The sequence below is a fragment of the Rana temporaria genome, chromosome 5 (assembly GCF_905171775.1).
Source record: "Rana temporaria chromosome 5, aRanTem1.1, whole genome shotgun sequence".
In the NCBI taxonomy this organism is placed as follows: domain Eukaryota; kingdom Metazoa; phylum Chordata; class Amphibia; order Anura; family Ranidae; genus Rana; species Rana temporaria.
The window spans coordinates 209,939,521-209,957,335 of record NC_053493.1 but is presented as its reverse complement, the minus strand read 5'-3'; the positions used below and the strand labels follow the sequence as shown (position 1 = coordinate 209,957,335).

The 17,815-nt window shown below is 41.9% G+C and overlaps 1 protein-coding gene across 1 annotated transcript in view; it reads right to left on the bottom strand.

Annotated features, from left to right (window-relative positions):
- Positions 1-7,483: 7,483 nt before the first annotated feature.
- UBE2QL1 (ubiquitin conjugating enzyme E2 Q family like 1) overlaps positions 7,484-17,815 on the bottom strand; it is an 84,189-nt gene continuing 73,857 nt past the window's right edge. The window contains exon 2 of the mRNA XM_040353521.1: positions 7,484-8,329. Within this exon, the coding sequence (XP_040209455.1) occupies positions 8,198-8,329 (132 nt within the window). The 3' untranslated portion in view covers positions 7,484-8,197. The remainder of the gene's footprint in view (positions 8,330-17,815) is intronic.

Here is a 17,815-nt window from a genome sequence, read left to right as displayed (position 1 = left end):
ATATTATAGTATATTTAAACTGCTAAATACCTTTTCTCATAAGCAGAATATAGCAGTCTTGTGACTTCTATTAGTGTCTGGCCGAGCACTTGTTAAAGCTTGTAAGGGTTGTAGGAGTTTTTTATTCTGCTCCTACTGTACTATGAGGCTGCAGAACCCCTGACTTTCCATCTGGACAGTGCTGAATGAATGAATGAATGAATGAAAAACTTATAAAGCGCGGCGCATGCGAACTGAATCGCTTCTGGGCGCTAGTTGTTCGTGTCTCATGACATCAAAAGAGCAGAGTTTTGATTCGTCTTCTGAAAGTCAGGTGGTTTTCCTCCAACCGAATGCTGGTTGGTAAAGCGTTCCATAGTCTAGGACCCTGAAAAGCAAACCTTCTTTCTCCTTTGGACTTGTATTTGGTTTTTGGTACCCTGACCAGATTTTGGTCGGTGGATCGCAGAACGCGATTCGAATTGTGAGGTTCTATCTTGTCGCAAAGATATTGCGGAGCCTTCCCATGGATGCACTTATGTGTCAGGCAGAGTGCTTTAAATGCAATTCTGTCTTTTACTGGCAGCCAGTGAAGGGTTCTCAACGAAGGTGAGATTGATTCCCATTTTTTTTTCCCAGTCACAAGTCTGGCGGCCGTGTTTTGTACGACTTGCAGACGAGAGATTTGGTACTTTGGGAGTCCGAGGTAAAGGGCATTTGCATAGTCCAGTCTGGAATTCACGATTGTTCCCACCACGACTGCTACGTCTTCTTTGGGGATAAATGGAATAAGTCTGCGTAGTAGGCGCAACAGATGGTGCGCTCCGCTGACTACTGACCCTATTTGTGCGTCCATTGTCATGAAGGTGTCGAAGATGACCCCGAGACTTTTGACTTTGGAGCTAGGGGTGATGATTTGGCCCAGAATGGGCGGGGGTGTCCAGGTTGTTGCCAGTTGACTCTTTCGGCTGGCGTGAAACATAAGGAGTTCTGTTTTTGAACTGTTGAGTTTAAGATAACTCTTAGTCATCCAGTTTTCTATCAAAGAGAGACATTTCTCTAAACTGAGATGATGATCCTTTTTGTTGCAGATGCGAAAATACAGTTGCGTATCGTCTGCATAAGAGTGATAGAGTAGTTCTTGGCTACTGATAATATCAAAGAGAGGGCGAAGATAGATGTTGAAAAGCACCGGTGACAGGGGGGATCCTTGGGGGACTCCACATGACACCGTGCGCTTTTCCGACGTGAAACAACCCAATTTAACTGTTTGTGATCGGTTTTCAAGAAAGGAAGAAAACCATGGTAAATCACCTTCTGCGACTTCTGCTACCTTGGCTAGTCGCATCAGTAACAGTTTGTGGTCTACCGTGTCAAAGGCTGCGCTTAGGTCCAGCAGAATCAGGAGACAAGATTCTCCTTCGTCTGCGGCCTCGAGGGCATCGTCCCATATTTTGAGTAAGGCCGTTTCTGTCCCGTGTCCGGGACGGAAGCCTGATTGTAATGGATCCAGTAGATTGTGGGTATCTAGATGCTGTTGCAGCTGTTGTACCACTACTTTCTCCATTATCTTGGAGAGAACATTTAGGCCTGTTATGGGACGGCGGTGAGTTGGGTCCTTGGGATCCAGGTTAGGTTTTTTCAAGATGGGCTGGATTGTGCCCTCTTTCAACAGGGATGGCACTGTGCCTTCCTTAAATGACTGGTTTATAAGCTGTGTGATGGGTGGTGCCAGGATGTCGGCACATTCCTTCAGCAGTTTGGTGGGGATGATATCATTGGGCGATGTGCTGTTCCGCAAAGCACCAATGATATTTTTTGTGGTATCGATGGAGATCGGTTCCAGAGTGAACTTTGTTGATTGTAGAGCGTTTCTGTGGGTGTTTTGTGGTTGATTGACGGTGGGGTTGAGTGCTGATTGGCCCTGTGCTGATTACATGCACCCACCAACAAAAAAAACCCCTCTAGCAATACACACCAAACGGAGTATGTGCAGAGTGCCCCCGAATGCTCTGTACTATGATCAGATAAATTGCGGACAGTAAAAGAAGGGGAGGGTCAGAGAAGACAGGATCAAACAGCCTTTTTACACAATGCGGAGGATTAACCCCTTAGGCTCCACAGCGAGTACAACAAGCATGCTGTACTGCAAATACGGACCGATTTTACTCTTGCAGGTTTAATAACACTCTAAGGCAGTGTTTCTCAACTCCAGTCCTCAAGGCGCCCCAACAGGTCATGTTTTCAGGCTTTCCATTATTTTGCACAGGTGATTTGATCAGTTTCACTGCCTTAGTAATTACCACAGCTGTTTCATCTGAGAGAAATCCTGAAAACATGACCTGTTGGGGCGCCTTGAGGACTGGAGTTGAGAAACACTGCTCTAAGGTAATGTCCATGTATTTCACAGATTACTATGGTTTTCTTTTTTATTTTACCTTGACATACTCTTTTGCATAGTCACTGGAGTGTGTAGGCCTAGTGTCTTTTAACCAAATAAAGATATTTTCGTTGGCTTCAAAACCTTGATATAAAAATGAAGTCATAGGTGTAAGCTAAAATAGATTCTACAATAGGAATAAAAATTGAATGAAATGGAAACAGACAATAGGAGCTAAGTGAATGCATATCAAGTGCTCCTCAAGTGCTGCCATCTATTCAAATTAAGATGATTACTGCCTTTTATAAGCATCTGCGAGATGTTGACACACAGGGAATGCTGTGTGCTGTATCTAATTTAGCGCGACCTTGAAAGACATCACTAAAATACTAAAAGACACTTGTGTGTATTGGGCTGATAGGTAATGCTTTCTCTGCTCCCCACTCTGAAAAAAATGTAATAAAGATTACATGCTAGAGTACACAATCACAATACAATCACAGTTTAGAATTAAAAAATGGACTCTGCCAGCATAGAGTATTTATGTTCTCCTGCTGTACATAAGGGATTTCTTCTTACAAGCCAAAAACATCTTGTAAAGGCAGGTGTCTCAATACTTTTGGTAATATAGTGTATTTTGGGGCAGAAACTGAATAAATTGATCTGTCCTATAAAATACTGCATATTAGGTTGGCACTGAACGTGAACAAAATATAAAAAGCATGTCAAGATTTTTTACCTTGCCATATGTTCTTAAAGTATATGACTAGCGTAAACCTTTTTTGTTTTAGATTGAGTGGGGAAGGATTAGAACCACTGTCAAGTTTATATTACAGGGCAGAGAGTGTTTTTTTATTGTTCAAGTTTTAAAGTGTTATTGTAAATGCATTTTTTATATTAATATACCCTGTTAAGTAGATTTTACACTATGTGGAGTACACACAATAGGCTAACCAGAGGACAACGGTCTGAAGGACCGTTGTCATAGGTTAACCGATGAAGCTGACTGATGGTCCGTCGCGCCTACACACCATCAGTTAAAAAAACGATCGTGTCAGAACGCGGTGACCTAAAACACAACGACGTGCTGAAAAAAACGAAGTTCAATGCTTCCAAGCATGCGTCGACTTGATTCTGTGCATGCGTGGATATTTAACCGATGGTCGTGCCTACTAACGATCGTTTTTTTCCCATCGGTTAGGAATCCATAGGTTAATTTTAAAGCAAGTTGGCTTTTTTTAACCTATGGCTAAATAACCTATGAGGCCTACACACGATCGGTTTGGACCGATGAAAACGGTCCATCAGACCGTTGTGCTCTGGTTAACCTATCGCGTGTACGAGGCCTTAAGGATTACTGTTATCTTGAGAGAGGGCCAGCAGATCTGTGATGATCTTTACAGTCTTTTATCCATGGGTTCTTTATGACTTCTCTTTAGTTATAAGGTTATTTACAGCTCTTAAGCTTGCATTTTTACCAATATGGTGGTGGTTTGATGCATGGGTTCCTAAAACGCATATATACATATATTTTGGCGGGATGATTTTGATATGAACACTAAATAGAGGACTTATCTCATTACGTGGACTTTCACATACAATTTTTGTTCATGTATTATATGTATGTGTGATTATTATTATACACATATTTGGAATTGTCTATAATTTTTTAGCGCAGCTCAATGTGTTGAAATTGGAGAACTACTGTGACAAATATCTCATAGTAGAGCTGCTGCTTCATATTGTTGTTCACTGTATGATTGATTTATTTTTTTACTTTTTTATACACAAGTGCAGTTTCTGTGTTTTTAAATTATGGAAGATTATATTATTCTGTCTCCCCACAATGTAAAGTACAGTAGATTCACCCTATTTGTCCTAGTGACCATTGTGATGGGAAATCAAAACATTTTACAGCTGTTACTAGACCAGGAACCTTCTAATGGGGGCATCTGTTCCAGTGATAATTTTTTGAGGTAGGAATTCTCCTTATTAGGAAGGGATCTGCTCTCAGGCTCCGTACACACGTCCGAGGAACTCGACGTGCCAAACACATCGAGTTCGTCGTCGAGTTCTGTGTTGAAGCCGCCGAGGATCTCGGCGGGCCAACTTTCCTCATTGAACAACGAGGAAATAGAGAACATGTTCTCTATTTGGCCCGACGAGTTCCTCGTCGGCTTCCTCGGTGAAAAGTGTACAGACGACCGAGTTTCTCTGCAGAATCCTGCTCCGATCGAGTTTCTGGCTGAATTCTGCTGAGAAACTCGGTCGTGTGTACGGGGCCTTACTTCCTGTTGCTTTTCTTGGACAGAAAGTGACAATTCCCCAACAGTACTGATAGGGGTTTTAATGCTTTTATACTCTATCCAAAGCTAAAATATAGCAAGGTCAACTTACTCAGTAAGCCTAAAGCCCTGTACACACGATCAGACCTTTGACCGACCAAACTCACATTGGAATTCCAACATAATTCCATCAGAGTAAAAGAGAACATGTTCTCTATCTATGGAATTCTTCGGAATATCCAATGGAAAAACTCCAATGGGCATACACAAGGTCGGAATTTCCGATGGACAAAAGTCCGATCGCGTGTACGAGTCATAAGGTTACACTGCTCCGATCAGATTTTGATCTGACCTTTATGCCACGTACACACCATCACTTTATGTGATGAAAAAAAACGAAGTTTTTAAAAACGTCAATTAAAATGACCGTGTGTGGGGGAAAACGTCGTTTTATGTCTTGTGAAAAACGACAAAAAAAATTGAAGCATGCTTAAATTTTTTGTGTCGTTTTTCAAAACGTCGTTTTTGGTTTCACAAAAAATCACTGTGTGTAGCAAAAAACAATGTTTTTAAACCCGCGCATGCCCAGAAGCTAGTTATGAAGCGAGCTTCAATGGAAAAGAGTGGTGAACGTAACCTCGCTTTGCTAGAGCATTGTGAAAAAACGATGGTGTGTAGGCAACGTCGTTTTTGAAAATTGAAGTTTCAAAAACGTTGTTTTTTACTTCACAAAAAAATCGTTTTTTTCCATCACATAAAGTGATGGTGTGTACGCGGCATTAGTGCAATTATGTGATGCAACTTGGATGTTCCTTGAATATGATTTGCATATTTTATGGGGCCAGAATCGTTCTGGAACCATACCAAAGTAGCACAGGTCCCTTTTCCGAAATCACGCTGTGCTACATTAATGTGAACAGGTACCATTAAAAACAATCATGATTTCCATTGTCATGTGATTCTGTGTGACTCAGATTGCACCTGAAATTGCACTAATGTGAACCAGGCCCTAGGACCCCCTCCCTATGTTAGGCTAGGTTCACATCTATGTGGCTGTGCGAGACACGTTTGCGCAGGAATGGCAACCTATTCATTTGAAAGGGCTGCTGTGCCTGTGTTTCATGCAGAAAAAAGGTTCCTGGACAATTTTTAACCACAGTTTGAGGAAAATCGCATGGTTATTTTGCATCAAGCAGTTTTCCGGTAACTAAAAATGCACTCCGGTTTTAGATACGTGGGGATGCCGTTCAAAATGAATGGCGGGTGGCTGCGGGTGCGGGAACTTGTGCGATTTTCCCACCTAGCCTTAATGTACAAAAATAATAATATACAATAAAGACAAATTAAACAAAATAACAATAAATAAATAAATAACAATAACAACAAAACATTAAAAAAATATAAACATGTGGGGAGATATATATCTTTCACTTGGCTACCACTCATAGTGCCTGGTAAAAGGGGGATGTCATCATCCTTCCAGGGAGATCCTGGGGAATGCCAAGAAACCCAAATATCATGAAAAGACACTATAGCACTGCAATGTAGTGTCATCTTGCAAGATTTGGGGCACTTGCCATTCCCCCAGCTCTTGTTGGGAGGATGATGACATCACCACCCACTGAAGGAAAGAGAAGGGAATGTTATAGAAATATTGGGTATATAAAAAAAAACTTATACTCACCTAGGTGGATACAGCATCAATCCGATGCTGCATCTGTCCCTCACCACTTCTGCAATAAGAACTTAGCAATCAATCACAGCTGACTGCTCTGTTCTCCCCTCCACTCTGAGCAGATTGTCAGTCATCAGCTCTCTGCTTTGCCTCTCCAGCACTCCCTGGAGCGGTGGGCTGCAAGGGAGAGGGTGCAGCTGGCTCAGTCTCCCAGCGGCGCAGCTGAGAGGCTGAGCAGGCTGCCAGTCCAGGCATGTTGGTGGATCCTGACTGTAAAGTCTGCATATTTTCCCAGGCTGAACCAGCTGAGTGACGTCAGCCCACAGCAGGCTTTAGCCCGCTGTCGGCTGAAAATGGGTCACAGGAGTGCAGAACGAACTGCACTTCTGTGATCCATAAGAGAAGTAGGGCCAAAAAAAGCTTAGTTCATACTACTTCTTTAAAGGGGTTGTAAAGGTACAATTTTTTCCCCCTAAATAGCTTCCTTTACCCTAGTGCAGTCCTCCTTCACTTACCTCATCCTTCCATTTTGCTTTTAAATGTCCTTATTTCTTCTGAGAAATCCTCACTTCCTGTTCTTCTGTCTGTAACCCAACACCGTAATGCAAGACTTTCTCCCTGGAGTGGAGTGTCATGCTCGCTCCCTCCCTTGGACTACAGAAGAGTCAGGACGCCCACTAACACACAGCTCCTTTATCTGCAACGTAGAGAGCGTCCTAACTCTCCTGTAGTCCAAGGGAGGGGGCGAGCACGACACTCCACACCAGGGAGAAAGCCTTGCATTACCGTGTGTAGTTACAGACAGAAGAACAGGAAGTGAGGATTTCTCAGAAGAAATAAGGACATTTAAAAGCAAAATGGAAGGATGAGGTGAGTGAAGGAGGACTGCACTAAGGTAAAGGAAGCTATTTAGGGAAAAATAATTGTACCTTTACAACCACTTTAAAGAAGTAGTATGGACAAAGCTTTTTTTGGCCCTACTTCTCTTATGGGAAAAATAATTGTACCTTTACAACGCTTTTAAGTATATTTAACCATAAAATGACTTTATATATCCCACGGATGCTTTTACTTTCCTGAAATGAAAGGCCAGTTTTAACAACCCCTGCCATGTTTAGTAGTTTTTTTCAGGAATAGCCAGTGATATTTTTTATACACTCAGAATACACTTAACTCACTTTTAAGTGATTTTTATTTTACAATTGTTCCACACTATAATTCATTATTATTTCCACTGTTATATTTCGTCAGTTATCCAACACAGATCACATCGAACACAAATGAGGTCTAAAGTTTGAGTCACAGCGGACCACATCTCCACATAAAGACAAATCTTCAATGTTGTGTCGACCTGCCAGGAAAAGAGACAAAGATAAACAGCACAGCAAACATGTACCTGCAATGCACTGCTTGCCTATTAAATATTAACGGCTTCAATTACATTTACATAAACTGGGCAGCCGTGGACAGAACTTCCACTGCTGCATTTTGGCGCTGCTGTCATGGAAAGAAGCCGAAAAAATCATGCGTCTAGAATGGACAATGAAGCAATCTCAATCTCCTCTCTATGGTGACCTGAAGACGATCGCTCATCAGTCTGGAGACATGATTGTAACACGACATTCGGTGGCCAATACTGCTTTTCTTCCATGTCTTCCAATGTAAACACTTGTGAACATCATAAATAAATTATGTCTTCCTGTCAATCACATTCTTTAACTGAAGCTGAAGTAGAAAAGGACAAATAGATGAATGATAATGTACAGCATTGAGGAGATGGCATAGCGATCTTTTTTCTTAAATATATTCATATATTTATTCATTTTCTCGATGAGGTGGTTCCCTTCCTAGAAGTCTGTTTTAGCTGGGGGTTTCATGTCAGCCGTCAGATACAGGTGGGGTGACCCAGCCGTACTTCTCATGGGTCTTCACCAAACTCTTGAATGTTGCTTCTGCTTCCTTTCGGCTAAAGGCCTTTTTAGATTTTCCAGCTTTCCTGCAGATACGACCCTAGGGAAAAGAATGAAGAATCTCTTTAAAAACTACAAAACTCAGTAACAGAACAGTAATAAATCATCTTCTTTTATGTAACAGTAATAACTATCCTTCAGAGAAATGCCGCTGAAAATCTAGGTTGTTATGAATGTGATTATTTCCTGGCAGTCATTATGAACCATCGTACTTTCATGACATTTAAAGATGATAGGCATAATTTGAAAATTGTACAAGAAGTGGATAATCCAATATATTATCTGCATGTGCTTACAACAAGCCAAACTGTACTAAGTAAATACCTAAAAAAGGAAAAGTCATACTTTAGCGCACACATGGAGCATCATCTAGTTTCGTAGCTGCTAGTTGATAAAAAAAATCCTCCTTTGGTATCTTAACTGGTTGCCGACCAGCCGCCGCTCCCCTGCGCGAGAGCACGTAGCTATACGTCGGCTCTCGCGCAGGCCACTAGGGGCGCGTCCCCCCGCTCCCCCGAACTCCTGTGCGTGTGCCTGGTGGGCGCGATCGCCGCCGGGCACACGGGATCACTCATTACAGAGCGAGGACCTGGAGCTGTGTGTGTAAACACACAGCTCCCGGTCCTGTCAGGGAGAGAAATGCTGATCTTCTGTTCATACAATGTATGAACAGAAGATCAGTAATTTCCCCATGTCAGTCCACCCCCCCACAGTTAGAACACACCCAGGGAACATACTTAACCCCTTCCCCGCCCCCTAGTGTTAACCCCTTCACTGCCAGTGGCATTTTTATAGTAATCAAATGCATTTTTATAGCACTGATCGCTTTAAAAATGCCAATGGTCTCAAGAGAGTGTCAAAATTGTCCGCCATAATGTCGCAGTACCGGAAAAATCACCGCCATTACTAGTAAAAAAAAAATATTAATAAAAATACCATAAAAATACCCCCTATTTTGTAAACGCTATAACTTTTGCGCAAACCAATCAATAAACGCTTATTGCGATTTTTTTTTACAAAAAATATGTAGAAGAATACGTATCGGCCTAAACTGAGGAAAATTTTTTTTTTTAATATATTTTTGGGGGATATTTATTATAGCAAAAAGTTAAAAATATTCATTTTTTTCAAAATTGATGCTCTATTTTTGTTTATAGCGCAAAAACTAAAAAACGCAGATGCCGAATCGCAAAAAGTGTGCCTGGTCTTTGACCAGCAATATGGCTCGGGGGGTTAAGTGGTTAAATAATGACATCACACCCAAGATCCTAAAAAAAATGTATCTTGATTTTTTTTAGCTCTATTAAGGGTAAATAGACTGGCCGACAGAATCCTCCATCCTCTCCACTGACATCAATGAAGGGCACTATTCCTCTCAATAAAACCAAAAATGGGGCCAATTGACACCAATGATGGGGCCCAATCCACCCCCCCCCCCCACTGACACCAATGATAACCCGCAATGACTTCCACGAAAACAAAGTATAGGGCATTATTTTTTTCCGCGCTTATTTTAGGACCTTTTATACTTCCTATGGCCACAGTCTGGCCCCCCTAAAAACTGGCCCTTTGTTTAGAAAGTTTGGAGACCTCTGCTATAGTGTGTTATAAGGTTTCATCTGTAACCCTTTCCAGATAGCACACAGCTAAATCGTTCTCACCATGAAAATGACATATATTCATGTATATTTACCATATGATTCACCTTTGGGTTGATATATAGCAAATCAGCCTTAGAAAGCAAGCAAACATTAGCTCATTACTATAGGCTTGAATAAATCTCTTCACCGAAAAGCATTGGGAAACAACAAGAAAGGAGCACACAGAGACGCTGCATGTGCAGCTTACAAGAATATAGAACTCAACAGGGAAATAAATACTTCCATTTTTTTCATCCATTTATGCTTCCATATGAAATTGTGCCATTGAAGAGGAAATCTACCATGAACCTACAATAGAACATTATACCACAGTTTAGAAATATGCAAGTAGCTTTTTAAAAGAAGAATATCGCTACAGGCCATACGTGATACTAAGGCATTAGAAGTGTATATAATGTTACAGTCTAAAGTTACATCTTTGTAGGTTTATGGAAGAGGGGTGTTATTTTTTTAAAGAAGACCCTTAGGCCCCTTTCACACAGGGCGGATCCGCTCAGCGGTGTCCGCCAGCTCAGCAGGAGATCGCTTTGTTGATCTCTGCTGAGCCGGCGGATGACAGGACCATCTCTGCTCACTGAGCAGGGACGGACCTGTCAGAGCCCACTGATCTCTATGGGGAGATCGGACAGCATGTCTGTTTTCATCAGATCTCATCCGATAAGACAGATGGCAGAAGTACCGCCATACGTCTGCCTTGGGCGGATTGGTGTCAGTGGACACATCTATGCTGACATCAGCCCGCCCATATGAGTGAATCGATAGCCCCCTCGGATTCGCCTGAAAAACGGACAGGAGGATCCGAGCAGGCTTATCATGTGAAAAGGGCCTTAAAGCTAACCTTTGTTTGGATCTCATTCTATAGCCCCATACACACTATTAGATTTTCCGCAGATTTTTGTCTTCAGATTTACCAAAAACATGTAGTGCAAGGGCCTGCCCAATTGCATACATATTGAAACACTTAAGGTTTGACCTCCATATTATATCGTTTTGGTAAATCTAAAGACAAAAATCTTCATAAAATGTAATAGTGTGTATGGGGCTTAAGATAGCAAGATGATAAAGCAGAATACAGCTACAAATGGAACTGACCCCTTACCAGGCCACTCCTATAACATTCGATCCATATCCAAAATGGTCTGCTATTGTATTCCAAAGTATACTAGCAAGTATACTAAATGGGATTAGTTCATATTTTGGTATTAAAGCTGAACTCCAGAAATGATCTTTATTGCATATTTACATTTTTACAGTTTAACCATTGTAAGTATGCATATCTCATACCTGAGAGGCAGCTGACAATTATTGTAGCAGTTGCCATTGCTACACTTACACTTTTTCACTGCGTTTTCTCTGATATATTACCACCCGCCCAACTTAGACCTCATTTTTGTACATGCTTTATTTTGTTGAGCTAATTTTATAGCTTGTTGGCCGTGTATGTTACCAGCAGGGCCGGACTTACCATTGGGCTTGACTGGGCTCAAACCCATGGGCACCGCCCAATAGGGGGCCCCTGACGTTTACGTTTTTTCAATAATATGCCAGTCATTTAAAGTGGTTGTAATGTAAACCCTCATACATAACATTGTCTTAAAAAATAGCCCACGACACAGGCAGCTGATCATTTGCATGACGTCACCGTGCTTGCGTACATTAGCCCTTCTAAACCGGCATTTAAAGCTTGCCGGAATGCAGTCTGTGAGAACTTCCCCTCTGTCCGGCACAGGGGAGAAGTCTTGTGGTGTTTAGCTCCTTCCTCTCTTCCTGATACTCACCCATGTGAATAAAGAAGACGTCACAAAAGGGGAGTGAAAGAAAACAGCAGCCGCAGACACAGCAACGAATGGTTACGGCGCAACGGCGCATGCACAAGATTACTGACAGGGACACAGTAAGGGCGGAAGCGACGTCATCATTTGAATCACATAACAGCAGTACGAATGGTGCTTGAGATACCCGGAAATACAGAGAAAGAAACTATCCTAAATTGTATTTTTGAAATATTCTTGGTTTGTATTGCAACTTATGGTTCAAAAAAGGAATAAAAAATAAATAAATAAAAATAGTCACTCGCTTAGCACTGCTGCCATTCACAGAACACCTTTTTTTTTTATCAAAAATCAAGGCATTTTCTGAGATGGAAAAGAGGTGACCTCAAAATCTTCACCTTTTCCAATCAGAGAATGCATAAACTCACTGGTAACTTTATTAGGTACACCTGTTTAATTGCTTGGTAACACAAATTGCCAATCAAATGGCAGCAACTCAATGCATTTAGCTATCTTTTTTTTATAATCAATAAATTTTTTTTTTATTTAACATATTCCATACAGCATTGTACATTTTTGTGTTCCATAACTTACTTACTACACAAATAACTTAAACATTGCATGGAAAATCTAACATTTTCGTATCCAAAAACTTGTCAATTATTCTACCCCCCCCCCAAAAAAAAAGAAAGATAAAAAAGGAAAGAAAAAAAAATTGAAAAATGTTTTGAAGTATAATCCTCTTCACCCCTCGCTGCATTGGCCTATGTCTGCTCTGTCCCTACACCCTCCATCTCTTCTGCTTGAATCGTGTGTCCTTCTATACCCCGCGAAAAAAAAAAAAAAGGAAGTGGCATAAAAAATAAATAACAAAAAAAGTGGCATAGAAAAAAAAAGACCACCATCCAACTTCCACAAGACCACTGTTGGCCTTTGTGTCTGTTCTTATTTTGTGAAAAAAAGGACAAATTTGAATGATAAATACATAATAATTGTTGACCTAGTGACTAGTGTTTAGTTATTAGTCTCTCGTGTTTATGTGTGTCGGCCCTCTTGGCCTTTCTCCCAACTAGTGTAATATAGTGCAATTAATAATAATAATAAAAAAAAGAGAGAGTTTTACCCCTAAAAAATAAAGAGAGGGGTAATCCCCTCATTTACTTCCGTGTAGTTTATTTGTCCTTCCCCCCTCTAAAAAAAAACCTCATAAGAGGCCTAGTGGACATGGTGTTGACATGTATATATATATATATATATATATATATATATATATATATATATATATATATATATATATATATAATTGTACCTTATGATGAAGAGAGTCTCTTCAACTATATTTACTTTCTAGTAGTCCTTTTGATTTACTTCCCACTTTGAATGAGGTACCCATCTCCATACTCCCTCCCCCCCAAAGTGATACTAGTGAGCTGGGAGAGAAAAGCAAAAAATATATTTTTTTTTTATATATATTTTCTTAGTGACCGTGTTCCACCTCTATCCTTGTTCAACTTTAGTCCCTCCTCTCCTATATTCCACCTACTCCATTTACCAACCCCAAGTCCCTCCCTACTACCCCTGTTTCACCGTGGTTGCACTCCCTCTCTCTCTCCTAGTTTGGGGCGGACATCCTACTCCACACTATCAAGGCTATAAAAAAGATAAAAAAGGAGGGCCCTCCAAGGGAGATCAGTAAGGAGGAAAGATAAAAAAAAAAATAGAGAATCTAGATAATTCCTCTCTGGTCAATGATCTAACTCTTTATTCTTTCATACTTTGATCCATATACAACTACCCTGGGGATCTCACATATCTGTAACATCCCCTATTTTCCCATTCCATTTCTCTTGTCCCTAGCCCATTTCAGGTGCATATTGTATCCAGCCTGCCCACGTCATCTAAAATTCCCCTTTTTTGTCCTTCACTACTTGAATCCACCTTTCGGCTTCCATTATCCGATTAACCTCCTGCTAGTGTTGGGCAGATGATCTGTTTCCAGAATCTGAGGATTAATAATTTTGCTGCATTTAGCAAGTGTGGTACAATACTCTTCCTGTATGTTTTAACCTCCCTGGCGGTATGATTCTTTCTGAAAAAACATGCTGAAAGCGGTACAATTATTTGCAAGGAAATTTGGTGTTTTATACTGTAGGCCTGTGATTTTTAGGAATAACTCACTTAAATCTGACCAAACAAGAGTCTAGTAGGCATCCCGGGTATGACATTTTTTTAAAAACAAAATTTTAAATTATAATATAATAAATAATTATAAATAATTATAGCAAGTAATAATATAATTAAAAAAAAATATTCAATAATGTAATTAACTCAAAATCACTGAAATTTGCTCAGTTGCAGAATTGTTGCTGTCATTATTTTATTTTTTTATGACGAATTTCCCCGCAAATCGCTATCGCACAATTCTGCAAGTGATTATAATTTATTATCGCTGTTTTCTAGCTGATCTAAAACCATTTTTGACATAAAAAGACACTTTTGGTTGCTATGGACAATCTACAGTTTCCAGGCAGAAAGAACAGTTTTTATTATATAAAATGACATGTAGGACACTGGGCAGACCACTAGGGACAAGGGGTGTGTGTTTTTTTTACATACAGTACTGTAATCTATAAGATTACAGTATACTGTATGTATAGTGTTTGTTTACTTTTTTGAATTTGGCGCCGATCTCCGCTTCCGTGCGTCGTAACGTCGCAGGGAACGGAGATCGGCGGCACAGGAGGACGCTGTGTGAATCGAGCGAGGTCCCGCTCGCTCACACAGCGTGGTGACATCGCTGGATCCAGGACAAGGTAAGCCAGCGCAAGCTGCAGGCTCTGCATATCTACCCCGAGCGTGACTCAGGGTTACCGATTTTGGTAGAAAAAATCAACCCCGAGTCACGCTCGGGGATACCGCCAGGAGGGTTAATAGGGCCAGGCGTTCCATGGAATAGGAAACATAGGGGCGTAAACTCCATAGGTGTAGGGGTCAGTCTCTCAATCCACGGTGCAATTGCTTCCCAGAATATTTTAATTCTGGGGCACTCCCACCACAAGTGGAGATATGTGCCCCTTTGCTCACACCCTTTCCAACACCGGGCATCTGCTGCTGGGTACATCTGGTTTAACCTTACTGGTGTCCTATACCACCTTGTCATAAATTTATAGGCCATTTCCTGAACATGCAAGCTTATAGTAGTGGAGTAAGTTGATTTAATCATTTTTTAAATTTGTTCATCTGATAGCATCATATTTAATTTTCTTTCCCATTCCCTAATGAAGTATGGTACTTTATTCTGTTGGGAGCCTTGTATCAGTCTGTACATCTGAGACAACAAGTGCCTTGCATCCCCCAAGTGCACACATTGATCCTCGAACACCGTAGTGGAGCTTAATGATCTCAGTGGGGGTTTCATCTTGTTGAGGAATCCTGTCATTTGATAATATCTCCATCTTGCTAAGGGTATATTCCCTAAAGCTGTGACCAGGTCCGGATAGGCTGCTAGGGTTCCCTGCGAAGTGAACCTACCACATGTGACATCTCCCCCTGGCCCAATGCCCCCAAGAATCCCCCCCGCTCCCCCGGCGGGAACCATGGGAATCCCTCCACTGGAGCCAGGAGGGACACCCGGGGTGAGTATTCTCCCATTTTATTCAACCTGTCCCATATTGACAAGGGCCCAGATTCAAGAAGCACATGGTTGCGCGGCGCAAGGGCTTACTTGCTCCGGTGTAACGAGTGCTCCTGATTCAGGAACCTCGTTACACCGACTGCAGCCTAGGATGTGACAGACATAAGCCTCCTTATGCCTTCACATCCCAGGCTGCATTCTTGCGTTGGCCGCTAGGGGGCGCGGCCATTGTGTTCGGCGTATAGTATGCAAATTGCATACTACCACCGATTCACAAAAGTTGCGCGGGCCCTGCGCACGCAAGGTACGGAGTTTCCGTACGGCCACTTTAGCATAAGGCTGCTCCTGCTAATAGCAGGCGCAGCCAATGCTAAAGTATAGCTGCGCTTCCCGCTCGTGAAATTTAAATTTCACGTCGTTTACGTAAGTGAACCGTGAATGGCGCTGGACGCCATTCACGTTCACTTAGAAGCAAATGACGTCCTTGCGACGTCATTTGCCGCAATGCACGTCGGGAAAGTTTCCCGACGGAGCATGCGCTGTTCGCTCGGCGCGGGAGCGCGCCTAATTTAAATGATTCCCGCCCCCGGCGGGATCATTTACATTAGGCGCCCTTACGCAGGGCTATTTAGCATATCGCCCGCGCAATTTACGGAGCAACTGCTCCGTGAATCGCGGGCAAAGCGCAATATTTGCGTGGGCGCAGAGAAAAATTTTTGCTCTTTGCCCACGCAAATATTGCGCGATTCTACCTGAATCTGGGCCAAGGTGTTCAGGGTCAAGGGAGATGTCCACTTCGCAAGTCCCCTTTGACATACTCGGAATCCAAGGGGCCCCTGCCAAGTTCCTCCCCGCTATTGTCTTTTCTAGTGGGACCCACCTTTCATTAGCTGAGTCGTGGCACCAGTTCAAGATTCGAACCAACGACATTGCCTTGTAATATACTCATATGTCTGGCAGACCCATTCCTCCCTCTACCTTACTTCTACGCAGGATGTCATAGACCAGCCTTGGTTGCTTGTCATTCCACACAAAAGCCTTCCGTATTTGTTTAAAAAAAAGTTTCTGGTACTTTAATTGGGACTGTATGTAATATGTATATAATTCTGGGTAATATACACATTTTAATAGCACTCACTCTTCCAAACCATGTCAGATATGACGACACTGGAGAAATGACACTTTGCTACAAAGTAGTGAGTGTACAGCTTGTATAACAGTGTGAATTTGCTGTCCCCTCAAAATAACACAACACACAGCCATTAATGTCTAAACCGCTGGAAACAAAATTGAGTACACCCCTAAGTAAAAATTTCCAAATTGGGCCCAATTAGCCCTTTTCCTTCCCCCGTGTCATGTGACTCATTAGTGTTACAAGGTCCTGGGTGTGAATGGGGAGCAGGTGTGTTAAATGGTTAACTGGTGTTATCGCTCTCACTTTCACATACTGGTCACTGGAATTTCAACATGGCACCTCATGGCAAACAACGCTCTAATGATTTGAAAAGAAAAATTGTTGTTCTACATAAAGATGGCCACGACCCTGAAACTGAGCTGCAGCACTGTGGCCAAGACTATATAGCGGTTAACAGGACAGGTTCCACTCAGAACAGGCCTCGCCATGGTCGACCAAAGAACTTGAGTGCATGTAATCAGCGTTATATCTAGAGGTTGTGTGAATGCCAACATGTACTGTGACATACTGAAGCAGAGCATGATCCCCTCCCTTCGGAGGCTGGGCCACAGGGCAGTATTCCAACATCCCCAAACACACCTCCAAGACGACCTCTGCCTTGCTAAAAGAAGCTGAGGGTAAATGTGATGGACTGGCCAAGCATGTCTCCAGACCTAAACCCTATCCTCAAACAGAAGGTGGAGGAGCACAAGGTCTCCAACATCCACCAGCTCCGTGATGCCATCATGGAGGAGTGGAAGAGGACTCCAGTGGCAACCTGTGAAGCTCTGGTGAACTTCATGCCCAAAAGGGTTAAGGCAGTGCTGGAAAATAATGGTGACCACACAAAATATTGACACTTTGGGCCCAATTTGGACATTTTCACTTAGGGGTGTACTCACTTTTGTTGCCAGCGGTTTAGACATTAATGGCTGTGTGTTGAGTTATTTTGAGGGGACAGCAAATTTACACTGTTATACAAGCTGTACACTCACAACTTTACATTGTAGCAAAGTGTCATTTCTTCAGTGTTGTCCCGTGAAAAGCTATAATAAAATATTTACAAAAATGTGAGGGTGTACTAACTTTTGTAAGATACTGTATATCATCACTTCTGTGAGTGTTTTTAACCTTTGCTTATCTAATAAACACAGTTACTGCATTAAGAAGTACCTTCTTTCTTTCATTCATTATGAGATATGCATACTTACAATGTTTCAAGCTGGACCGTTGTATGTATGCAATGAAGATCATACCTGGAGAGTTCTGGTTTAAGTCTTCCTGG